The sequence below is a fragment of the Nyctereutes procyonoides genome, unplaced genomic scaffold (assembly GCF_905146905.1).
Source record: "Nyctereutes procyonoides isolate TBG_1078 unplaced genomic scaffold, NYPRO_anot_genome, whole genome shotgun sequence".
Classification (NCBI taxonomy): Eukaryota; Metazoa; Chordata; class Mammalia; order Carnivora; family Canidae; genus Nyctereutes; species Nyctereutes procyonoides.
The window spans coordinates 6,555,597-6,581,720 of record NW_026575146.1 but is presented as its reverse complement, the minus strand read 5'-3'; the positions used below and the strand labels follow the sequence as shown (position 1 = coordinate 6,581,720).

At 40.8% G+C, this 26,124-nt stretch overlaps 1 protein-coding gene across 2 annotated transcripts; it reads right to left on the bottom strand.

The window, feature by feature from the left end:
• Nucleotides 1-77: 77 nt before the first annotated feature.
• On the bottom strand, nucleotides 78-24,818 carry GINM1 (glycosylated integral membrane protein 1). Of its 2 annotated transcripts, none has more exons than XM_055309975.1 (8): nucleotides 24,648-24,818; nucleotides 18,782-18,841; nucleotides 18,515-18,611; nucleotides 9,566-9,717; nucleotides 8,872-9,028; nucleotides 8,126-8,259; nucleotides 5,076-5,239; nucleotides 78-786 (listed from the first exon to the last, which is right to left on the bottom strand). In XM_055309975.1, exons 1-8 carry the CDS (start codon nucleotides 24,765-24,767, stop codon nucleotides 675-677), a joined length of 996 nt encoding a protein of 331 aa, XP_055165950.1. In that variant the 5' UTR covers nucleotides 24,768-24,818; the 3' UTR covers nucleotides 78-674. The 2 variants fall into 2 exon arrangements, with proteins under 2 accessions (XP_055165950.1, XP_055165951.1); XM_055309976.1 differs by having other exon boundaries at nucleotides 8,126-8,256.
• Nucleotides 24,819-26,124: the final 1,306 nt, after the last annotated feature.

Sequence of the window (26,124 nt, the reverse complement as noted above, 5' to 3'; positions counted from 1 at the left end):
AAGCCAGTGTCTGTGAAATCAACTCTGACACAGAAGCAGTTCTTGCCCAGGATATGTTTTTATACCAAAACTCTCTATTGTTTTCCTCAAAAAAAGTTTATTTTAGAGTGAGAACAAGTCACTACTATTTTTAAATCCTGGTGCATTCAAGGTAAGTAGTCTTCGTACAGGATACAATCAAATCATGATACACTTAAGTGATTTTATGCTGAGTCACATACTTAATATAAAGGCACATTTTACTGAATAAAAAAATAAGTGTTAAATTCTTGAGCTTTTAAATTAGAATTTCATAAAGTGCTTTTCATAAAGTCTCATATATTATAGTAATTAAGTGGATATAATTTCCTTTACAAAGGCACCTTGAAAAGTATTGGCACGTGGCATTTTGTCCTGCCCTCTCCCTTTTCTTTTTTTTGGTAATTTTGATGTTTCTTCATATCTTCTCTTCCACTTCATTTAAATTTTCCTTAATCATCTGAATAACCAGCTCTGTTACAGAATAAGATGAACTTTAACTTGTCTCCTAAAAGGTCAAGTTTCAGACAGTTTTAGGAGTTTAGCAATTTCTCTAGTGTATAAACAAATTCTTTGTGATTTAAAAGACAATTCTATTCAAGTGGCAAATTGAGAGCCAAAAGACTAATTCAGAGTCCATGATTTGAGATAGTGTTTTAAACGCATGTTTTATCTTCAAGGGTTTCTGCTTTTTTCTCAGGATTATCTGGAAATAAGTGGATAGCTGTGACAGGTATAGCATTTGCTTTATCCAATTGAAGAATTCCTCTGAAATACAAAAACAGAAATTAAACATTTCCTCCATCTACAGTTTGATGGTAAGACAAGGCTGTATCAGAGTTAAAATTAAATATATACCTGGGGTTAAGTGTTTTTGCTTCCTTTTAGTTAGTTTATAATAGCTGGACAAACGGGAGTCCAAAGTCACAAGGGAGAATAAGTCACAAGTAAGAATAGCTGTTAACATGCCTGGTTTTATTAAAGCAGTATAGTAATTAAAACTATGCTACTGGCACAGTACTAGACAAAGCAGTGGAAGAAGAGAAGTTCAGAAGTGAGATTAAAGTATGTGGAAATTCAGTTCAGAATAAGGTAACATTTCCATTCAAGGGCAAAGGACAACTGAAATGACGGCATCTCTCTTTGGAAAACAAAATCATAACTCAGCTTACCGTATACACAAGTGATAGTAAAACATGTTTTAAGAAAAATAATTTTAAGATGGGAAAGGTCAACTTAAGAAAAATTTAAAATCCTAAAAGCCACAAAGGAAAGGCATGAAGTGCTCTGGCCCCAAATTTAACTTTTGTGTGATACCAGAAACAAGAGCAAAAGACAAATCACAGTCTGGGATTAAGAAAAAAAAAAAAACTGCAATAGATATTATATGTGTGTAACAGATAAAGGAGCTCCCACATACTGATTATAAAAGGCAACACCACTGAAAAATGGGCAAAGGCTATAAACAGGCACGTCAGCGGAGAAATATATAGCTGATTATCACAAAGTTGCTAGACTCAGTTTGACCTGGACTTGCGAGGGACATAAGCAAGAAGAAAATGCAAAGTAAGATGAGATTTCTCCACAATAGCAAAAACAAAAAAGATTGTTCTCAGGTGTTGAGATACAAACACCCTTTGACCCAGTAATTTCACTTTTAGAAGTCTATCTCCGTAAATACACGTGCAAAGAGACGTCCATGTGTATATTTAAGGTGCACACTAGAGCATTATTGGCAATAGTGTGAAATTGGAAGACACCTGGATGTCTACTGGAGGAGTGGTTATGTTACGGCCTACCTATGCTGTAAAACACCACGCCGCCAGAAAGAGGATCAATAAGCAATATGTGTGCTGATAGGAAAAGGTCTGATTCCCAAATGCATGGAGACCCCCGGTGGTGGCTCTATATACTCAGGCTACAGCCTATTTCATTTTCAAGATTTCATTTTGAGAGTAGTTCACAGTTTCAACATCAGGTCATACTACACATTCAGTGAGGTCAGATCTTTGCAAAGTTGGACCTGGGCAGTTGTTGAATAAAAAGCAAATACTGGGGCAGCCTGAGTGGCTCAGCAGTTTAGCGCCTGCCTTCGGCCCAGGGCCTAATCCTGGAGTCCCGGGATCCAGTCCCGCATCAGGCTCCCTGCATGGAGCCTGCTTCTTCCTCTGCCTGTGTCTCTGCCTCTCTCTTCCTCTCTCTTTCATGAATAAATAAAATCCTTTTAAAAAAAAAATACTGTACAAAAGCTAATGTTGAACAGGAAATGAGGGTGGCAGTGTGCAATCTGATTACCAGATAAGAATTTTATGTGGTGCCCTGTAGGCACACACATCTCACTTGTAAATGTAACATAATGTATATGTGTAGTTGTAAATTAAAAAATATTCGGGACGCCTGGGTGGCTCAGCGGTTTGGCACCTGCCTTTGGCCCAGGACATGATCCTGGAGACCCAGGATCAAGTCCCACGTCAGGCTCCCTGCATGGAGCCTGCTTATCTCTCTCTCTGCCTCTCTCTCTCTATCTCTCATGAAGAAATAAATAAAATCTTAAAAAAAAAAAATAGGCATGCCTCACTGACCCGGTTGAGCATGTGACTCTCAATTTCAAGGCCGTGAGTTCGAGCCCTATGTGGAGTGTGGAGCCTACTTAATATAAAAATAAATAAAATATTTAAAAGAATTAAATAAAAATTTTTCTTTTAATTTTCTTCTGGCCTAGATAAGAGCAACAGGAAAAAATTACTGGCACACTTGAGACTGCTATGTACCAAAAAAGTTTTGGAGCTTCTGTCATTAGGTGAATAAAGCAATCTGGGGATGCCTGGCTGGCTCAGTGGTTGAGCATCTGCCTTCGGCTCAGGTCATGATTCTGGGGTCCTGGAACAGAGTCCCACATCAGGCTCCCTGCAGGGAGCCTGCTTCTCCCTCTCCCTATGTCTCTGCCTCTCTCTGTGTGTCTCTCATGAATAAATTAATTTTTAAAATCTAAAAAAAATTAAAGCAATATGTGGGGCAGTTAAGAGCCTCGGTTGATAAACAATCTTATTATTATAAACATAATACTTTGGTTTTACCCAAATGGGACCATACTTTAATGATATCTTACCATGCATTTTTTTTTTAAAGATTTTATTTATTCAGAGAGAGACAAAGACAGAGACAGAGACACAGGCAGAGGGAGAAGCAGGCTCCATGCAGGGAGCCCGACGTGGGACTCGATCCCAGGTCTCCAGGCGGTGCTAAACCGGTGCACCACTGGGGCTGCCCTTACCATGCATTTATATCAATATACAGAATGTGGGTAAAAGATGCACACTCTTAAAGTTAACAATGATTAACAATGATTACCTCTAGTTATAAGAATTAAAGAATAGGGAAATGAGTTATTTTAACTGCTCTCTATATTTCTGTATTGATGAAATCTTTTACTACCAGAAAGTATCCTTAGGGCAACTGCCATTTATACTGCAAATCAGGTTTTTAATTTTCTATTGTGTCTCTTCCCACATGGAAGCCCGTAACAAAACATTTGGTAAAAGAATTAAAAAAAAAAAAAAAAGTGCAACATGGTTTTCTATACAGGTTTGCACAATAAAGTTCAAAAAAGGTCCTGAGATTCCTGGCAGTCAAAGGAAAAAGGAAAAAGGAAAAAATTTATTAAGTTCCAGAATTTTCATTCAGAAAGAAATGGTAAATGTGAATTCTTCAAGGGAAACCAAACTAAAAGGTAGGAGGGATACTAATATTTCTTTACTCCACGGGCACTTTGCATGCGTTACGGTCTTTGAACAAACCCTTTAAGGGAGGGATTAGTTCAATGTTACACAGGAAAAAATGGCAGGCAAGCAGGTGGAAAAGTGAATGCTTGAATTGGGCCTCTTTTCCCATAAATCCTATGGTCTTTACAACATAGTACAATATAATTTAAGCCAAAGAGTGTGGTCGTCCCTATCTATGGAGATTTACTTCTATTAAAACAACTGAAGTGACTAACTTATTTTTCTTTCTTTTTTTTCCTAAGTAAACTCTACTCTCAACGTGGTGCTCCAGTTCATGACCCCATGATCAAGAGTTACATGTTCCACCAGCTGAGCCAGATGGGTGCCCCCTGACTGTTTAACTTACAAAAATACTAATAACAAATTCACTTTTACATTTATAATTTCTTATGGTTAAAAAAATCAAGCTGTACACAAAGGGAAAAAGTCAGTGTGGGGATCCCTGGGTGCTCAGCAGTTTGTTTAGCTCCTGCCTTTGGCCCAGGGTGTGATCCTAGAGTCTCAAGATCAAGTCCCATGTCAGGCTCCCTGCATAGAGCCTGCTTCTCCCTCTGCCTGTGTCTCTGCCTCTGTGTGTGTGTCTCATGAATGAATAAAATCTTTAAAAAAAAGAAAAAGTGTTTCTATCCTTGTTCTCATTCCCACTCATTAGAGATAACGTATTTTGTCATTCTAGAAATTTCCTATGCATTTATATACAGAATAGAAAAGTATTTACCCAAATGGGATCATACGATTACACAACGTTTTCCCCCATCTAATAGAATTTGGATTCTTTGCATCTCAGCTGCACAGAATTCCACTACATGTGTGAACAATTAGGTAAGCCCTCACTGATAAACACTTAAGTTTCCTCTTTTGCTTTTTACTAGCAATGCTACACCAACTATCTCACTGGTCTTCTAAAATCTACTTCATTTTAAATTGATACTTTGAGGTAGAAAATTATATATAGCAAAGCCCTCATTTCATTTTAGTCTAACATTGCATTTTCCATAACAGATATATGTTTCCTTTCTCTAACAGACTAGTTCTTAGAGAAGAGAGTTTGTCTTACATCTGAATCCCCAAGACAAGTGTCCTGTTCATGATAGATATCCAATAAATGTCTTAATTTTGCTAACATTGGGAGACAAGCTAGAAAAAAGAACATTTTCCCTCCCTCGTCTTACAGCCTTCCTATTATTTATACTTTCTACTCTAAATAATACAGTAAATACAACTCACTCTTTAATCATTAAAACCACTAATGTTTCAAAAATAATAATTACTTACTTGTATTCACAAACTGGGAAGAGCACCTTTAAGATGGTTATTACCACGGCTGCTCCTATAATTCCAACCACCATGACATTCAGGAACATAAAAAATACTGGAAAAACACTGCTCCAGAACCGACACAGATCTTTTCTGAACTTTTCCATCCACTGACACATCACCTAAAAAAGGAGTTTTGATTAGATAAATCAAGGATCATTTAACCTCTAAGAGGCTTTAAAAATTATGTTCTAGTTTTGGGTGATGATAAAATTCTGTATCTTGACTGTGTTGCTGGTTAGACAGATGTCTACATTTATCAAAATTTACCTAACTACACATTTTATTTTTAAAATTTATTTAAATATTTTAAATTCAATTTTCCAACATACAACACCTAGTGCTCATTGCATCACGTGCCCTCCTTAACCCAGTTACCCATCCTCCGACCGTCCTCCCCTCCTGCAACCCTTTGTTTCCCAGAGTTAGCAGTCTCTCATGGTTTGTCTTCCTCTCTAATTTTTCCCCATTCAGTTTTCCTCTTTCCCTTATAGTACCCCCCCCCTTTTTAAAGATTTTATTTATTTATTCATGAGAGACAGAGAAGTAGAGACACAGGCAAAGGGAGAAGCAGGCTCCATGCAGGAAGCCCGATGTGGCACTTGATCCCAGGACTTCAGGATCACGCCCTGGGTTGAAGGCAGACTCAACCACTGAGCCACCCAGGCATCCCTCCCTTATAATCCTTTTCACTATTTCTTATATTATACATATGAGTGAGACCATATATAATTAATTGTCTTTCTCTGACTGACTTATTTCACTCAGCATAATACCCTCCAGCAGTTCCATCATATCAAAGTAAGGATTCATCCTTTCTAATGGCTGAGTAATATTCCGTTATGTATATATACACCACATCTTCTTTACCCATTCCATCTGTCAAAGGACTATTTTTAAATTATTAAAGATTTTATTTATTTGAGAGAAAGAGAGCACATGCAGGGGGAGTGGCAGAGGGAAAGGGAGAAGCTGACTCCCCACTGAGCAGGGAGCCTGACATAGGGCTCGATCCCAGGACGCCAGGACCATGACTTGACCCAAAGGCAGATGCTTAACCAACGAGCCACCCAGGTGCCCCCTAACTATATTTTAAATGCGTGCATTTCTTTTTTTTTTTTTAATTTTGATTTTTTTTATTTGATTTCTTAAAGATTTTTTATTTATTTATTCATAGAGATGCAGAGAGAGAGAGGCAGAGACACAGGCAGAGGGAGAAGCAGACTCCATGCAGGGAGCCTGACGTGGGACTCGATCCAGGGTCTCCAGGATCACACCTTAGGCTGCAGGCGGCGCTAAACCGCTGCGCCACCAGGGCTGCCCTGCATTTCATTTTAAAATGTACCTTGATAAATTCTGTAAATGTATCTTTAAAAATTATATCCTAATAATACAGGCATAGGAATGTTGCTTCATTAGACTTTACAGTTATTCATACTATTATCTATAAATTAAGTGAAAGTTATCGCTAAATGGTAAGAGGTTCAGCTAGTCTACTTTATGCAAAACAGACCAGAGGCAACTATGTGTTTCTAATAGTTGGCGGACAAGAGCAGGAGAAAAAGACAAACATATTAGTGGCTTCTGGCCCAGATGGGGAGTTCACAGTGCACAAAATATGTTCCTATACTTAGAGAGTCCGAGGAGACGCTAAGGTGCATGGATGGCATGGGCTGCCTTGCTCTGAGGGAGGCAGGCAGGCAGGGGAAGGGTGCTGGCGTTTCAGCCAGCCAAAGGTGACTGGAGTTTTTCCAGCAACCCCAAATAAGCAATCCCAACCTTCAGCAGGAACTTCAAAGAAACCTCCAGAATCTTTTGAGACTAACCACAGACCTTGCTCACTTAAATAGAAATTATAAAACAAAAACAAAAAAAAATTATTTTGAGTAAGAGGCCTTAGCTAATATGTATAAAGATATCAAGATACTCAGTCTGAACCCCAAATATATGGCCAGGCAACCATATGATGCCCTTAGTAATTTAGGAATACTTAACAAATGGAAATACGTTCTTACGTTTGTATCCAGGTTATTTAATCCTGGTAACAACTGCGTGATTTTATAGTAATCTATAAGTGTTACTTATAGTATTATAGTAACTAGTTATATAGTTATATATATAGTATATATATAGTTATATATATATTATACATATATAGTTATACATATATACTACAGTTATACATTTATACAGTTATACAGTTATACATTTATATATGTATACATTTATATATGTATACATTTATATATGTATACATTTATATATGTATACATTTATAAATATACATTTATACAGTTATACAGTTATACATTATACATATATACTACATATATAACTATATATATAGTTATATATATAGTATATATATAGTTATATATATATTATACATATATAGTTAACTTATAGTATATATATAGTTATATATATATAGTTATATATAGTTAACTTATAGTTACTAGTATTATAGTAATCTATAAGTGTTACTTATAGTATTATAGTAATACTATAATCTATAATTATAAGTAATCTTTAATAAGTGGATGCTCCATTGTACAGATAAAGAAACAGAGGTTAGAGAGACTAGGAGCTTGTTCAAGATCACACAACGAGTAAGTGGCAGAACCAGGATTCAAACCTACGCGATCGGACTCCTGACTGCACTCTTGACCACATGTGCTCGGTCACTGTTCAAGATCCTGAGGGCACCACGCATGTGTGTGTGCACCAGGCAGCAGCCACAGAATAAATAAATAGGAATAAGGATGGGAATGACTCTGGAACTGAAAACTGCCCCAAAATGGAATCCAATGACTTGATAATGATTATCTAACTATTATTAAATGAAACTTGAACATGGGAATACCTGGAAACATCATACTACAACAGTGAGGAGTCCACTATTAACAATGTTTCACACTTCCAATCCTCATGGTTTCCACCTCATCTGAAATGCTATTTTCTTCAAAAAATGTTTGTAATATCAAGATAATCCAAAATATTTGATTTACCTTGTATGAAGAAGGAGGCTCTGCTCTGAGAGGAGTCTCAGGTAGTTTGCCAGGTAAAGCGTCTTCATCTACAGTGGTTTCCACATTCCTGATAGGATACTGGCTGGTGGTCTGCAATGAGCTAACACTTTCTACTGAGAAGGAAGAGCCAAGTTACCAAAACGCTAGGTGCATTCTGGTGTGTCTCTTACTAGTTCCATCATTACTATACCAAACACCTGTAGGATACTAAGAATTTATTTTGCCACAGGAGAAAAACAGTAACATTTGATTGTTCATATTTAAATGCCAGAAAGGAGCCATAACCTAGACAGTCATAAGGAGCTAGACCAGTTATGATCCTATCATCACGCAGAATGCACAAAGTCAAATCTTCAAAAAGTTCCATGTTTCGATGGAAAAAAAATGAATAGTTCTTTCTTGAAAAGAACCTAAACACTATTCTTATCATGTATCTTGTGATGACTGCCCAGAATAAGGGTAGATAATTACCATAAAATATCACCAAGCAGTCATGACTGATCACTTTTTGTTTCAGTCACTCTCTATTAAGACTCCAGATAGGTTCCTAGAGTTCTTAAATGGACATATAAAGTAACAGGTGTTATAAAGCATTTCTGAAAGAAACCTACTACCAGACATATTAACTACGATTAGAAAGCTACCCACTAAAAAAAAAAAAAAAGAAAGCTACCCACTAAAGAAATAATTTCCTTGATACCCTAAGTAACAGTCTTTTAAAGTACCTTTTTTGGAGAGGTTAGGAAGGGTAAATAAAATGTCACTATCTCGGGAAATAGAATACAGCATGCTTTCCTCCAAAGGTAGGGTGTAGTTTGAATGTCTGAGTATTCCCTGGTTCTTAACTAAAATATCAATTTCAGTAACATCCTTTTGTTGAGCCTATGAAAGAAAAAATAAGCAATTATTCTTTATTTTAAATAATGGATCTATAAGAATCTAAAACTAACGTTTCCTTTTTGTTCTCTTTAACTAAAACACTTATCCTATTCACAATTACTCTTTATTCCCCATACTTTGAGGCATTTAATTAACAACTTTAATCTGAGTGTTTTAGAATTCAGTATCACAAGCTTGTTCTCTGTTCCATTTCATTTACTCAGCCAGAAGAAAAGTTGCAGAGTTATGAACGAAATTCAATCTCTTCACTCACTCAATTTACTAATGTTTGTAATATTTTAAAGTTATAAAAACATGTATAAATATGAATTTTTTAAAACTTAAGACTTCAAATGCTAAGTCTTCAAATGCTAAGCAAATGTTAAAACAAGTAAAAAGTTCTAAAAGATTGGATACAGGCAACATTAGGATACCATTTTTCCTTATCAAGTCAGAAATAAATAAAATAATGCAACACATGCATAACACCCAGCACTAATCTTTACAGTTAAGTCCCAATTAATAATCATACTATCTTACTTGTTTCCCATCGATTTCTACTACCTCTTCTTGAATGACAATTAGTTGCAAACTGGAACCAGAGGTCATAGGCCACTCATGAACTAAAACCCTTACACTGACAATTCCAAAATATTCTTTTTCCTCCGAATTTTCAAGATTTTCATTCTTCACTATAAAACAAAACAAAACAAAAAACAGCTTTGAACGAAACAAATGCCACCCAATCTGTTACTGAATCTGATTATTTCAACATTTACATGGAACAAGACAATTACATAACAATTTCTTGGCCTTTTTTAATCTCCAACTTCACGATGTTACAGAATTTATAAAAACAGAGACAACTTGACAAATCCTCAAAATGCTTATAGTCATTTGAAAAGGGAAAAGTGCTCAATGGTCTTTTTTAAATTTAATTTGATTTTTTAAGACTTTATTTATTTATTCTTGAGAGACACAGAGAGGCAGAGACATAGGCAGAGGGAGAAGCAGGCTCCCTGCAGGGAGCCTGATATGGGACTCAATCCCAGGACCCTGGGATCATGACCTGAGCCAAAGGCAGATGCTCAACCACTGAGCCACCCAGGTGCTCCTCGATGGTCTTTAAACTACCACACTAGCAACATCATTCCCATTCTTTTACATAGTTTGTCAAGGAGGAACGAACGGGGCATAACTACTTATGAAGCAGGCCAGAAGACACAGCCCATCAATCTCATGTTTTAGTAAAGCAAGCACATTCATTCATCTGTTCTCTCATTCACAAAATCCAGGGACATAACGGCCCAAGAAGAAAGGACACGGAGTTCTTTTCTCAACACTTTCTCCAGGAAGTGACTTGCTGCTGTTGGAGAGGACAGGAATGGGGCAGAGGACAGGACTGCCCTGTAATTGGCACACTAATGGATGAGGGGAGGATTAGCTGCTGGCCCTACTTCTCTCTAGTGAAGAACCCCCCCACCCTGGGAGCCAGTGGCTACCCTATCAAGGCAGAAAACAGTACAGAAAAAGATAAATCAATATAAATCAATGAGACCAGTGCAAAAGGAACACTTAGTTTCTCAAATGTTAGTCCCTCAAATGTTATCGTATAAGGATTATTCACTAAAAAGGAACCCAGATGGATATTCTGCATGCAGACCCAGCTGTTTAAATTAATTCTGTGCCTTTATAGGCCTATTCCCTTCCCTTTATCTAGAATGTCCTCTACTCTCCACTCTCTCCTCATCCATTTTTTTTTGAGATTTTATTAATTTATTTGAGAGTGAGAAAGAGAGAGAGAGCATGAGCAGGGATAGGGGCAGAAGGAGAAGCAGACTCCCCACTGAGCGGGGAGCCCAATGTGGAGCTTGATCCTGGGACTCTGGGATGATGACCTTAGAAGAAGGCAGACACCCAATCGACTGAGCCACCCAGGCGCCCCATTCTCATCCATTTTTAATAAACTCCTACTTAGGCAGTTCTATCTACTGTATCCCAACATTGCTTTTTTATTGCTAAAAAAGTTCACGCCTTTTTTTAAGCAATAGCTTTTTTGTAATGTAACTCTTTGTTCATAAACCTATCTCCTTGACCAGGCAGCATTCCCTTAACAGAATGCATCAGGTTTCTTGTTCTATGGCTTTTGTTCAGCAGTGATTCCATCCAGAATTATAAATACATAATTTAAAATAATATGCCATCATAAGTTATCGATACTGTACAAACGCCTGGTCTGGTGGTTCTAAATCGTAATTAGGCATCAAAACCAACTGGGAAATAGTACAGATGCCAGAGTCTGATCCCAATCTCTGTAAGTCAAAATCTCTGGGAGGCAAAGTCTAACTTTTCTCACTTTTTTAAACAGGTACAGACGTTTCCATTGAGAACCAAGTCTTCACAAAATGGTTCCTCCTTGAGTTCCCTATTTCTATAAATAAGTCCACCCTTCTCCAAACTAGCAAGGACAAAAGTTAGCAGGTTACATTTGACTTCTTCACCCTCCTTCCCTATCCAGTTAGTTAGTTGCTTCCTTTGGGCCATTCCAGGTCCAGTTTCTCTTAACGTTTGTCCTTCTCATCCCCACCTACCTCCCCACCCAATACGGAGTTCATTAACTACTCGCCATTATAATAGTTACCTAACTAGTCCCTTCTTTCAAACCATCCACACAGCAGTGCCAGATTAACCTTCCATGACTGAGTTTTGATTATACAGCCGCCTTGCTCAAACACCATCAGCAGCATCCCTATGACTCTTTGGGGGTTCCCTGAATGGTCCTTCTTCAGGGAGCACCTGCTGCTCCTCCCTCTCTGATCTGCCTAACCTCTCTCCCATCCTCCAAGCTCCTCCCTTCTCCTGTGGTCCACCTGAGCATGTGTTCCCTGTTTGCCCATCGGTCTTGCTCACAAAACAGTAGGCTCCTTGGCAGTCCATCTGTCTGTCCAAAGGCTGGTACACTAGGCAAAAGAGAGTCGATGGATGAGAAAATGCAGGCCTATAAATACATCAAATTTGGTCCCTAAATCTGGCACCCCTGCTGTAGAACGAAATAAAATTAAACACACAAAAAAGCCCTTGATATTCTGACTTTTCTGACTATGGTAGGTAGCTTTCAAAAATGGCTCTAAGGGCAGCCCCGGTGGCTCAGCGGTTTAGTGCCACCTTCAACACAGGGAGTGATCCTGGAGACCCGGCTCCCTGCAGGGGGCCTGCCCCTCTCTCCCTCTCTCTCTCTCTGTGTGTGTGTATCTCTCATGAATAAATAAATAAAATCTTTTTAAAAAAATGGCTCTCAACGATCCATGACCCTCCCATGAAGTGTGGGCTGGACCCAGTGACTTGTTTCTAACAAACAGAATAAAGTAAAAATGATGGCAAGTCACTTCTACGATTAGATTATAAAGGCTGTGACTTCATCATGCTAGACTCTTGCTCTTGCTGACAGGCTCCCTTGTCCTGTTACCGATACAGCCAGCTGCCATCTTGTGAGATGCCCTATGAGGTCCATGCAGCAAGGGAATGAGTGAGGCCTCTGGCCAACCTCTTGCAAGGAACTGAGGCCTCAGTCCAACAGTTCACGAGAACTAAATCCTGTCAACAATCATGAGTGAGCCAGGAAGCAGCCCCAGCAGCGCCTTGAGATGACTATATCCTTACCAGAGAGCCAGAGCCACAGGTCCTAGCTAAGCCAAGCTCAGACTCCTGACCTACAAAAACCATGAGATAATATTGTTGTCGGCTACTAAGAATTAAATTGTGACACAGCAACAACTAATACACCTCCCAAATAAGTTTGTTAAAGAATTAAGGAAAGAGGGCTTTTTGTTGTTGTTACATTTGTCTTGAAGATAGGATGGGCATTTACTACAGTTATCAAAGAAACTCAATGCAACAACCGGGATGACCAGCAAGGTGACTGTAATATAGTAATACAGACAGCAGCCAGGTCACACTCCACGGGAAATTCCTAATGTGTATGTCATCAATGGAATTATTACTTATACCAATAACGGCACTTCTTTTCCTAACTATGAAGAATTAGCTTGCTGTATACCAACCTTCTCAACTGAGAGCCACTAGTAAAGATGTAAACACACACATATACAATCAAAACCCACAGGGGTCTAGAGGCACCAGAGAGCTGAAAAGTCAGTCAGCATCCCAAAGGCATTTACTGATGCCCAAGCTGAACAGGTAGAGAGGCTGGAGAGCTCAACAGAAGGTAATGACTAAGAGGCCAAGAAGCTAAACAGAGCTAAACGGGCAGATTTTGGCAGTCTCATGTAGAGGGGTGTAATAGACGGATTATGGCTACAAAGGTATCCAGGACTTGTGACAAGATCCTAGAGTGAAGGAAGAATAAAAGTAAGCTAATACTCTATGCGGTCGCCCCCCTGCCCCCCAAAACATTTGCTGACTACTAAGTCAGGCTGGGCTAAAAAACTGAGCATCTACCTAAGACACTATGAGGTTAAGCAGAAACTCTGGCAGGCTCATGACAATGAGGAGCATGGGACCCACAAAAGGATAGGCCCTCATAAACACCCCAAGTTTTCACGTAGGGTGAATGATGAGCTCCATCTGAGGAATAATAGTTACTAAGAAATAGACTACAGCTCACAAAGATGAGAATCGAGCCTTCCATCAGCCCAAACTTCAATTTAAAAATTAAGGTATTCTGTCCCTTATTATCATGACTGTCAGGGATTAAAGTAAATCCCCTTTGGAGCAAGATAATACTATCCAGATGTTTTTTAACTTTTCATATACAGTATCAAAAATAACAACACATACTGAAGGAGAAGGATCAAAAGAAAAAACAAAACACATCCAGAATGGCTCGAAAAAATTAGAGGGGGCAGACATGAACTTTAAAGTTACTGAAAGTGACAGGTTCAAGAAAATAGATGATAGGGCATCTGGGTGGCTCAGTCAGTTAAGTATCTGCCTTTGGCTCAGGTCATGATCTCAGAGTCCTGGGATTGAGCCCCGCACAGGGCTCCCTGCTCAGCAGAGAACCCATTTCTCCCTCTTTCCCTGCTTGCAATCTCTCTCTCAAATAAATAAATAAAATATTAAAAAAAAGAAAATAGGGGCACTTGGCGCAGTCTGTTAGGCATCCAACTTTTGGTTTTGGCTCAGGTCGTGGGATCGAGCCCCACGGTGGACTCACGCACAGCACAAAGTCTGCTTGAGATTCTCTGCCTCACCCCCCTGCCCCTCCCCTGTCTGCTCGTGCTCTCTCTCTAAAATAAATAAAGCTTTTTTTTTTTTTTAAGATTTTATTTATTCATTCATGAGAGACACGGAGGCACAGGCAGAGGGAGAAGCAGGCTCCATGCAGGGAGCCCAACGTGGGACTCGATTCCGGGTCTCCAGGATCACACCCTGGGCTGCAGGCGGCGCTAAACCACTGCGCCACCGGGGCTGCCCTGCCCATAAATCTTTAAAGAAAAAAGAAAATAGATGATAAAATGGAGAATTTCACCAGATAAGTGTAAACTATTAAAATCAAAATTGAAAATATAAAATAAAAATTTTTAAAGAGGTGGGCTGGTATCCAGGGCCCAAGAAGGCGATGAAAAAAAAAAAAATTAAAAAGAATAAAATGGGGGTACCTGGGTGGGTCTGGTCATGATCTCAGGGTCCTGGAATCAAGCCCCTTCTCAGGCTCCCTGCTCAGCAAGGAGCCTGCTTCTTCCTCTCCTCCTCACCCATGCTCTATCTCTCTCTTTCTCTCTCAAATAAATAAATAAAATATTTAACAAAAAAACTTACTTAAAATAAATAAAATAAAAAAGAATAAAATGGACATCCTAGAAGTAAAGTCCAGTAAATGAAATTAACTCAATTAGGCAAAGCTGATGAATTTCTGTGCAGGAAGGATGAAAAAAAGGATTAAAAAAGCACTAAACAGTGCAAAATCTATATGGAACCCTATGAAAGGGTCAAACATACATGTAAATGAAAAGCAAGAAGGAAATTAGAAAGAGGACTTATAACACTTTTTGAAAAGATAATGGTCAAAAATTTTCCCCAAAAGACATCAAGTCACAGATTAAAAGAACTCTACACCTGGGGACATCACAGTAAAACTACAGAAAACCTAAGACTAAGAAAAAAAATCAAGGGCAACAAGAAAAAGAAAAAGAAAAAGAAAAAGAAAAAGAAAAAGAAAAGAAAACCCTATTATCCTCCCTGTAGCAATGAGCTTAACACTGATTCTCAATAGAAACTACAGAAGTTAGGGATCCCTGGGTGGCGCAGCGGTTTGGCGCCTGCCTTTGGCCCAGGGCGCGATCCTGGAGACCCGGGATCGAATCCCACGTCGGGCTCCCAGTGCATGGAGCCTGCTTCTCCCTCTGCCTGTGTCTCTGCCTCTCTCTCTCTCTCTCTCTCTCTCTCTCTCTCTCTCTCTCTGTGACTATCATAAAAAAAAAAAAAAAAGAAACTACAGAAGTTAGAAGACCATGAAATTGGTCTTTAAAATGCTAGCCTGGGGATGCCTGGGTGGCTCAGCGGTTTGGTGCCTGCCTGCGGCCAAGGGCACAATCCTGGAGTCCTGGGATCGAGTCCCACATCGGGTTCCCTGCATGGACCCTGCTTCTCTCTCTGCCTGTGTCTCTGCCTCTCTCTCCCTGTGTATCTCATGAATAAATAAATAAGTAAATCTTTAAAAACAAAACAACATAAAATGCTAACCTGTCTTTCCCTATCCTCCAAAATGAAGGCAAAATAAAGATGTTTTCAAACAAAAGCTCATCACATAATTCACGGCAAACACATCTGCATTTAGGGGATTTCTTGATCTCTTACTCAGGGGAACTTTTTAGGCAGGGGGAAAATGAGGCCCAAGGGGAACACAGATATTCAGGAAGGAATGAAGAGCAATGGAAAGGGCAACCATTATGGTAAACATAGATGAGTACTGGACTAGACAAAATAGTAAAAACAATTATGTAGCATAATTATGGGTAGTACTAGGATTTAATAACACAAAGAGTTAAAATGTATGACAGTAACAATACAAAAGCAGAAAGGGAATAACAGAGTTTATATTTTCTGAGGTTCTTGCATTGTTTGGAAAGTAATAAAAATTCCCAGTTTATTGAGCTCAGCAGTAATTATTAAAAGAATAGGAAAATAATTTAAAAACCAACAAGTTAGAGGGGGAATGATCAAAGAAAAAAAAGCCAGGAGAGGGCCAAAAGGGAAAGAAAAAGGGACATGGAACAGATGGGACACAAATGGGAAACACATAATTCAAATTAAAGATTTAAATCCAAATATATTAGTTATTACATTAATGTAAATAAATCAAAATCCCAATTAAAAGACAGATTGACAGACTGATTTTAAATAAGACCCACCAGTATATGTTGCTTATAAGAGATTCACCTTAATTATAAGAACCTAGAGAGACTGAAAGAAAACAGCAAGATACCACACAACAATCTCCCTCTTTCCCACTTGCCCCGGCCAAAAAGCAATTACTGTTAAAATAATATAGATAAAATTGACTTTAAAGCAAAAATATCACTAGAGATAAAGAAGGGCATATCATAATAAAAAAAAGTCCATCTACAAAGAAGACAGAACAGTAAATCTGTGTGAAATTGGTAATATTGTGCCAAAACATAGCAAAAATGAACAAAGCTGGAAAAAAAGACAAATCTACATAGTGGAGATTTTAACATACCATTCTCAGGAACTGATAGAGCAAGAAAGCAAACAGACAAATCAGTACTTCCATAACAGACTGAACAATATGATTAACAAAAAATTTTACCTGACACATACAGAACATCATATCCAAGTAATCATATGATGTACTTTCTTTTTGAGGGCACACAGACATCTGCATTTCCTAAAACTGACCATCTGCTAAGCCACAAAGCAAGTCTCTAATTTCAGGAGTTAAATTTATACCCAGTGTAGCTCTGATGATAGAGGTGGAAACAGTAAAAAACTTAAGTTCCAAAATTTTTTAAAATTAAGCACCTTAACTTCTAAATGACCCACAGGACAAGAGATTGCACAACAAATAACTGGAAAACACTACGACCTGAATAACAATGAAAGTATGGAATAAATCAAGTACAGGGTACAACTGTTTAGAGAAAAATTCACTGCCTTAAATGTATATGTTAAAACAGATGGTAAGAAGACTATACATATTTCTCATATTCTTTATTTCTTTCAAATACTGTGATACAACATAACATATTTGCTTGTCTTTAAATAACTCAAGATTTTTTTTTTAAAGATTTTATTTATTCATGAGAGATACACAGAGAGAGAGAGGCAGAGACACAGGCAGAGGGAGAAGCAGGCTCCATGCAGGGAGCCGGATGTGGGACTCAATCCCAGGTCCCCAGGATCAGGCCTTGGGCTGAAGGCGGCGCTAAACCGCTGAGCCCCCCGGGCTGCCCAACTCAAGATTTATTTATTTTTTAAAAAATATTTTATTTATTTATTCATGAGAGGCAGAGAGAGAGAGAGAGAGAGAGAGAGAGAGAGAGAGACAGGCAGAGGGAGAAGCAGCCTCCATGCAGGGAGCCCAACATGGGACTCGATTCCGGATCCTGGGATCACGCCCTGAGCCAAAGGCACTGAGTCACCCAGGCGACCCCCAACTCAAGATTTTAAAAGGTTAAAAAGAATGTTATCTGAGGCACCTGGGTGCCTCAGTTGGTTGAGTGTCTGCCTTTGGCTCAGGTCATGATCCCAGGGCCCTGATATCCAGACCCGCATCGGGCTGCCTCCTCAGCGGGGAACCTGCGCCTGCTCCAGCTTCTCCCTCTCTCTTCCCCTCTCCTTCTGCCCCTGCTTGTGTGCTCTCTCTCACTCACTCTCAAATAAATAAAATCTTAAAAAAAAAAAAATGTCGGGCTCCCTGGGTGGCTCAGCGGTTTGGTGCCTGCCTTTGGCCCAGGGCATGATCCTGGAGTCCTGGGATCGAGTCCCATATCGGGCTCCCTGCATGGAGCCTGCGTCTCCCTCTGCCTATGTTTCTGCCCTCCCCCCGCCCCCGCCTCTGTGTCTCTCATGAATAAATAAATAAAATCTTAAAAAAAAAAAGTATCATCTGGATATAAGGATAGAAGAAACAGAAAACCAGAGAATTAGGCCAATAGCTTATTTTTCTCTTTATTTTTGTATAATTGTGATAAGTACTCCTCCAAGATTTTGCCTCTTACTTGTAAATCTCCCTTATTACCTCTCTGTACATTCTTACATCGATCTCAACCTACCAGAAATGAAGCTCCCATCAATGCCAATCTCACAAGAAAGAAATAGGAATACGCTAGGAATAACCAATATAAAGTAGGATTTGAATTTTAAACACAGTCGTATTAGTATACACTCCAGTAATGATGTATAGTATTAACTTAAAATGGAAATTCATCACATAAAGAACCGTGTTTCACAAATTTAGTATTACTAAAAACAGAACAATTACAGAAATAATTTAATAGTACTCACCTATCAAAGTCTGACAGCTTATTCGCGTTACACCACTATTTACAGGGAAGTCATTTACATATACCTGTCCATTCTCATAGGTTATGTTAAGAACAACCTTAAAATAAAGCAGCATATATGTTAATTCCAATGGTTTAAAAATGATGACAAATTCTTCATGTCAAAAATACATTACCTAAGTAAAATAGATTTGTGGGGAAAAATAACATAGGCTGCCTAATACTTAGCTAAGTTATATATTAAAAACATAATCAAAAGTAGACAAACCTGTTCTTTAGATACCTCCCCATCATCTTTCAGGGTAGATACATTAATTCTGATGCTGTCCTGCAAAACATATAAATTGGATAGGTATGCATTTCACTAAGTAAGAATAACTCAGTTTTTCTTTTCCCCTCAATTATATTTATTGTATAATCACTTATAACAGCAAAAGAACATTTTTTAAAACCCAGCATTTTAATTTTACAGCCTTTTTTATGCCCTCATTCATAATTCCAACTTTTCATGTGTTTTTTCTTAGTTATGAAATATATCACATTTATGAACATATAATATGCAAATGTAGGACTTGAAAGAAAAAATTAACACTCATGTACCTACTCCCTAGGTTAAAAACTAGGGTATTGTCCACACCTTAGAAGTCCTGGGCATAACCCTCTCTGTCTTGTTCTCCTCCTTTCCCTCAGAAGAAATATCTCTTCCATGTTAATCATTTCTTACTTTTCTTTATACTTTTACTGTGTGTCATTCTCTCTAAACAATAAGTTGTTTAGTTTTATCTGTTTCTGTGCTTTATATAAGTGAAACAATTTTGCATGTATTCTTCTGGAACTTCTTTTATTTAAAACTGTTGATGCAACCAGCTGAAGACATTTATTTACAGTGCTGTATAAAACGCATCAAATGATTACCAATTTACTTATTTTTCCACTATCAATGGACGTTGGAATAGTTTCCAACTTTTTTGTTTTCTTTGAACAAGACTGCTCTAACCTTTTTTTTTTTAAGTTTATTGATTTTTCCTAGTAATCTCTACACCCAATATGAGGCTTGAACTCAATAGTCACATGTTCCTCTGACTGACCTAGCCAAGCACCCCTGATCTAACCCTTCTTAAGTATGTCCCATAGGGTCTGTGGACATGTATGTATTGTGCACAGTTTTAGTGTCTCTCAAGGTATGCTCAAAGGCAGTTACTCAAATATTTAAATTTATTAATGACACACCTTCTAAAGAGAAGAAAACACTGTTAAGAAGTATTCACCAATATTTCTAAGAGGAATTACAGTTTGTCATTTGTAAAGCAAATCCTTACCTAAGTTTATTCACAATTAGATACTGTTATCCTAGAATAAAAAATATTTTTTTCCTGGGGGTATTTTTAACTTTGAAAATAGGAAAATTATTCATAATCAAAATAATATACAGGGGATCCCTGGGTGGCTCAACAGTTTAGTGCCTGCTTTTGGCCCAGGGCTTGGTCTTGGAGTCCCAGGACCCAGTCCCACATCAGGCTCCCTACATGGGGCCCCCTTCTCCCTCTGCCTGTGTCTGCTTTTCTCTCTCTCTCTCTCTCTCTCTCTCTCATGAATAAATAAATAAAATCTTTAAAAAAATAATATACAAGTGGATCTCTTAGCACTGTGACTATCTCCAATATTTTATATATTTCCAGCAAATGAGAAAAAGACTGAAATGATTTTATGAGACTGAGATGATGCTATTCAAGGAACAGGACTCTAATATGGAAAGCCTGTATTATACATTTGGTACACTTGCCAATTTGCATGGGGGCTTAGGAAGCTTCAGAACCAGTCTGGCTTTCTCCTGGTCCACCCTAATCTAGAATGAAGCATGGGCTAGAACCAATACACTCATCTCTAGAACAAACCAACATTCAGTAAGTCATCAAACTGGTGGTTATATTTTTTTGTGTTCTAATTCCAGCCAAGAATTCCTCTTTTCACTATATTGTTCTTCTAACAGCCCAGAAATAACCCTACAATGATGGCATTCCAAGAAACCTTTTCACACCTTCAGCCTTTCAGTAGTGAACATACGCTATACTGCTGTATACTTACTGCACTTACATATATCACTTGCATAGTGAAATCTGGGGTTTGTAAAAGACAGCAGACACTATTCTGCTGTATTTTGTAGAGAACCAAATTCAATTAAACTTTTTGCTCCTTCCGAATGATTTCATTTCAAAAGAGACCTTAATCCCTTACTGCCCCCTGGGCTCAAGTTCAGAGATAGGTCATATTTCTTGCTATTCCTGAGAGCCTCTGACTGAACTGGAAGTTCAAGCTTGGGAGCCAGGGTGGCGGATACTTAAAGAGTGGGTGGCAGAACTGAAGTTTCTACCCACCCATTTTCAATCCCTCCTCTAATTCCTTCACTCACAAGATGCCCAGCTGGTACACATGGCTTCCTAAGGACAAAGGTAATAAATACCTCGTTTAAAATAAATGAATTAGGGATCCCTGGGTGGCGCAGCGGTTTGGCGCCTGCCTTTGGCCTAGGGCGCGATCCTGGAGACCCGGGATCGAATCCCACGTCGGGCTCCCGGTGCCTGGAGCCTGCTTCTCCCTCTGCCTATGTCTCTGCGCCTCTCTCTCTCTCTCTCTGTGACTATCATAAATAAATAAAAAAATTTAAAAAAAGATAAATGAATTAAGTTTCAGGGAAGTATATGAAATAAATACACATATAAGAAAATATGTGGGGACGCCTGGGTGGTCCAGCAGTTGGGCACCTGCCTTTGGCCCAGGGTGTGATCCTGGAGTCCCAAGATCGAGTCCCGCATCGGGCTCCCTGCATGGGGCCTGCTTCTCCCTCTGCCTCTCTCTGTGTGTCTCTCGTAAATAAGTAAAACCTTTAAAAAAAAAAAAAGAAAAGAAAATATGTGTCCTCTGGATGTCTTTCTTTGATGAGCAAGTTATTTTAACATTAGAAGAATGTACTACAAAAATTTGCATTATTTTACAATGTGGGGTAACCTCAACTTCTAACAGTTGCACATGTAAACAAAACAGAAAAATGCCTATAGTCCAGTAGATCTGCATCACTGAGGGGATATGGAGAGAATTTTCTTGACTTCAATCAGTTTTCTTACTAAAAGATCAAGTTAGAATACAAAAATGAACAGGTAAACAGATGTCATAAAGCATAAAGCCAGTATAACAAAATATTAATGGTGGTCTAAGTTTGCGCTATTCAATGTGGTACCCACTAACCACATGGGTCATTTATATTTAAATTAATTAAAATTAAATAAATAAAAGTTTAAAAACTCAGCTCCTCTGTTGCCCTGGTCAGCCATTATTTCAAGCACTCAATAATTACAGCAGTCTGGTGACTACTGTAATGGAGAGAGCAAACAAACACCATCACTACATGGAAGTCCAGTAGATGACACTTATCTAACATGGTGACCACTGTGACATTCTTTCAAATGTTCCGTACATTTGAAAAATTTCAAAATAGGAGTGCTTGGGTGGCTCAGTCGGTTAAGCATCCAATTCTTGATCCTGGCTAAGGGCTTGATCTCAGTCAAGGTTTTGAGTTCAAGCTCCTTAATGGGCTCTATGCTGGGCATGGAGCCTACTTAAAAAAAAGAAAAGAAAATTTTCAAGATAAAACACTGAACAATTTAGATCAAGGGCTTCAGCTTCCCGTGTAAACATATCCAAGGAATGAGATGCTCCCTTTCTCTGCTCAGCATTCTTTCATCTATGAAATTCTGAGGGTTTTTTTTAATATTTACTTATTTGATTTTTAAGATTTTACTTTATTTATTCACGAGAGACACAGAGAGAGAGGCAGAAACACAAGCAGAGGGACAAGCAGACTCCACACAGGGAGCCCAATGCCGGACTTGATCCCAGAACTGGGATCACGCCCTAAGCCGAAGGCAGACGCTCAACCACTGAGCCACCCAGGCATCCCTATTTATTTGAAAGAGAGAGAAAGAGAGAGAGCACCAGAGGTGCGGAAAGGCAGAGGGAGAAGCAGACTTCCCACTAAGTAGGGAGCCCAAAGTGAGGCTCCATCCCAAGATCCTGAGATCACCACAGCCCAAGGCAGATGCTTAACTGACTCAGCCACCCAGGTGTCCCTGAAATTCTGAGTTTAGATCTGGACTTTCCAAAAGTGGAAGGAAGGCGTTAAAAGGCAGAACTGAAATGACGACCTCAACGACCTCATTAAGCCCACAGTGCAGTACTTTCAGCTTGCAGTCAAAATGCATTTTTCTCAGACTATAGGGACAGACTCAAATGTCTTTGGATTCACTAGTTGATGATCATGAATCTTTAAAATTTAGAAAATAATATATTTCCAGAACTTTAAAAATCATTTCATTTTTATCTGGTCTCTTGGTGCTGGCCAATCACATTCCTATTTTTAACCAGTTGCAACTGTGGTCCACATACAATTTCAGATACAAGGGGTTCTTTTGGCTTTCATTGTTGTGGTTTTTTTCTTTTTTTAATTTATTTACTCATGAGAGATAGTGAGATAGACAGAGAGAGAGAGAGAGAGGCAGAGACACAGGCAGAGGGAGAAGCAGGCCCCATGCAGGGAGCCCGACGTGGGACTCCATCCCAGGTCTCCAGGATCAGGCCCTGGGCGGCAGGCGGCGCTAGACCGCTGAGCCACCGGGGCTGCCCTGTTGTGGTTTCTTGAAATGCCCAGTAGGGGCACCTGGATGGCTCAGTAGTTAAGTCCGCCTTTGGCTCAGGTCCCCATCTGGGGGTTCTGGGATCAAGTCCTGCCTGCATCAGGCTCCTTGCAGAGAGCCTGCTTCTCTCTCTGCGTCTCTCTGTGTGTCTATCATGAATAAATAAAATCTTAGGAAAAAAAAATACTGAAATGCCTAGCAGAACTGAAACTGAGATATGCTGGTTATTTCTCTTCTCAGAGAAAGTAGTGTTATTAAAAGTTTAGGGACGCCTGGGTGGCTCAGCGGTTGAGCGTCTGCCTTCGGCCCAGGGTGTAATCCTGGAGTCCCGGGATCAAGTCCCACATCAGGCTCCTTGCATTGGAGCCTGCTTCTCCCTCTGCCTGTGTCTCTGCCTCTCTCTCTCTCTCTCTCTCTGTCTCATGAATAAATAAATAAAATCTTTTTTTTTTAAAGTGTTTTTAGAAAAAAAGTGATAGGGTGTTAAGTCACCCCTGAATTTAGAGTATTCAAGTCTTGACCAGTAAGGAACAGTATAGCTATATTGTTTCTTTTCATCCTGGGAAAGTCCCCTTTTTAAAATCTTCAAACTTTTCCCAATCATACATTCAATCGATGGATGGCAAATACTGGTTTATTTCAGCATGACCCCCGGCAAAAGCGGTTAAGAACCGGCCCCCCTGTAGCCCAGGGGCGCAGGGGTGCCCCGACTTTAGCTGGCCGCAGAAGCCCCTGGAGCGGAGGGCTTGCTGACACCCACGGTCGGGCCCCACCCCCAGAGCATCGGGTCGGTGCGTTTCGGGCAGGTTCCCAGGCGATGCCGGTGGGGCTGGGCTGGTCCCGCCACGCTCCAAGAGCCGCTCCCGCTAACCTAAGCGTCGGGTCTCGGGCCTCTCCGCGTGCGGTCCCGTGGGCCCCAGCCGTGCCCGCCCCGCTCGCGGGGGGGGGGGGGGCAGTGCTTCCCGCCGCCGCCGGGCAGACAGGTGGCCTGGGATCGCTCGCTCCCCTTCGCTCACCGAGAACACTTCCCGAGCACACAGGCACGGACACTGCCTGGCCCCGGGGCCGGGGCCGGGGCCGGGGCCGGGGCCGGGGCATCCCCGGGAAGGCGCCATTACCAAAGCCTGAGAGCACTTGTGATCGTCCTTCCGACGGCAAAACCCCCTCCGGCTGGCCACGGCGGGACGGCCCTAAGAATCCCCGACTTGGGCGCCCGAGGCGCAACCGCACACCAAGGACCCCTTTTCGCCCTCTCGCCTCCTCCTCCCCGGCTGCCCCACGTCCTTGGGGCTGCTCCCCACTCCTCTCCTGGGCACCCGGACCCCGCCCCTGGCCCGCCGGCCGGTGGCAACAAACCTACGGACGCCGAAGTCCCGCGACTCCCGCCCGGGCCTCCCCGGAGGCTGGGGGCGGAGGAGCGGCCGAGCGGCGCCCGCCCTGCCCTACCTTCAGGGCCCGGGATCGCAGTGGCAGCTCTTGGGTAACCGTCATCAGCCACCCGGCGGCCGGGAGCGCCGCGAGCAGGAGCAGCCGGAGGGCAAACGGCGCGGGCGGAGAGCCCTCCATCTTGGACAGGCCGGCGACGGCGGACGGCCGGGAGCCCAGGGCCGAGCCCGCCGGGGGGGCGGGGCCGGGGGCGGGGCGAGCCTGTCGGGGGGCGGGACCCGGATTGAGGGGGCGGGCCGGGCCCGGGAAGGAGCCAGTGGCAGGGACGGCTCCGCTCCGGGAAAGGCGGGCTGCGCATGCGCGCCGCCGCCAAAGGTGGGGGCGGAGTCAAGCCCGGGCAGGTCCGATTTCGTCATTAGACTGGCGGTCTCGGTTGGAGAGAGCGGCCAACCCTGGGAGGGAGGATGTTTTCGTTGACATTACTTTGAAATTAGAGTATACTAACAGAACTAGTCTATGTACCTATGCACGTAGCTATATCTCTGTGTGCATATATTTTACATGTGCATAAAATGAGAATAATGGTAATATCAAAGAAAACTACATTATAGACAGAATATGTCACGTTTAGAGGGGGAATTTTATTAAATCGGTAGTTCTCACCCTTGGCTGCTCCTGGGAATTGCCTGGGCGGTTTTAAAAATTACTGGTTCGGGGCACCTGGGTGGCTCAGTGGTTGAACACCTGCCCTTCCCCTGAGGTCGTGATCCCAGAGTCGAGTCCTCGCATCGGGGTCCCTGCAGGGAGCCCCTGCTCTCCCTCTGCCTAGGTATGTCCCTGCCTCTATCTCTCATGAATAAATAAAATCTTTTAAAATAAATAATAAAAATGACTGTTCTGGGGTCTTACAGGGCAACCTAGTTTCTGATTTAATTAGTCTGGGATGCTGTTCCCCCGTGTTTATTGCACCAGGGCTGAGGATAAGCCGCGCATCCAATGTTCAACCCTCAGTGGATCACTGTAGGCGCCTTGGGAACAACACTCCCCGCAGGAAGCTACTCCACCTGCCCTCTGGGCTCTTTTCTAGTCAGTCTTTTAATCTACAAAATGAAGATGATAGACTTCTCTCCTCCCCCCTCACCTTTTTTTAAAAAAATATTTTATTTATTTAATTATTAAAGACACAGAGAGGCAGAGACACAGGCAAGGGAGAAGCAGGCTCCATGCAGGGAGCCCGACGTGGGACTGGATCCTGGCACTCCGGGATCACTCCCTGAGTCAAAGACAGACACTCAACCGCTGAGCCACCCAGGCGTCCCTCTTTCCTCTTTCATATTTAGAAATAAATATTTTATGAAACTCTCTAAAGCAGAGAATACCAGGAAAGTCAGGCATTTCAGATTAATATTGAATATTGATTGAGAACTTGGAGACACTGCCATTCGAGGCAGAATTAGAAACATTTAGTCTTTTTAACTTTGACATGGAAAGAACACAAGTCTGCTTCACATATAGCCCTTTATATCAACCCTTCTCC

Coding starts and splice junctions, on each gene's coding strand:
- GINM1 (XM_055309975.1), bottom strand. CDS start 24,767: ATGGAGGGCTCTCCGCCCGCGCCGTTTGCCCTCCGGCTGCTCCTGCTC. Junction 9,029..9,565: donor TAGAAATCGATGGGAAACAA/GTAAGATAGTAT, acceptor TTTCTTTCATAG/GCTCAACAAAAGGATGTTAC. Junction 787..5,075: donor TTCCCAGTTTGTGAATACAA/GTAAGTAATTAT, acceptor TTTGTATTTCAG/AGGAATTCTTCAATTGGATA.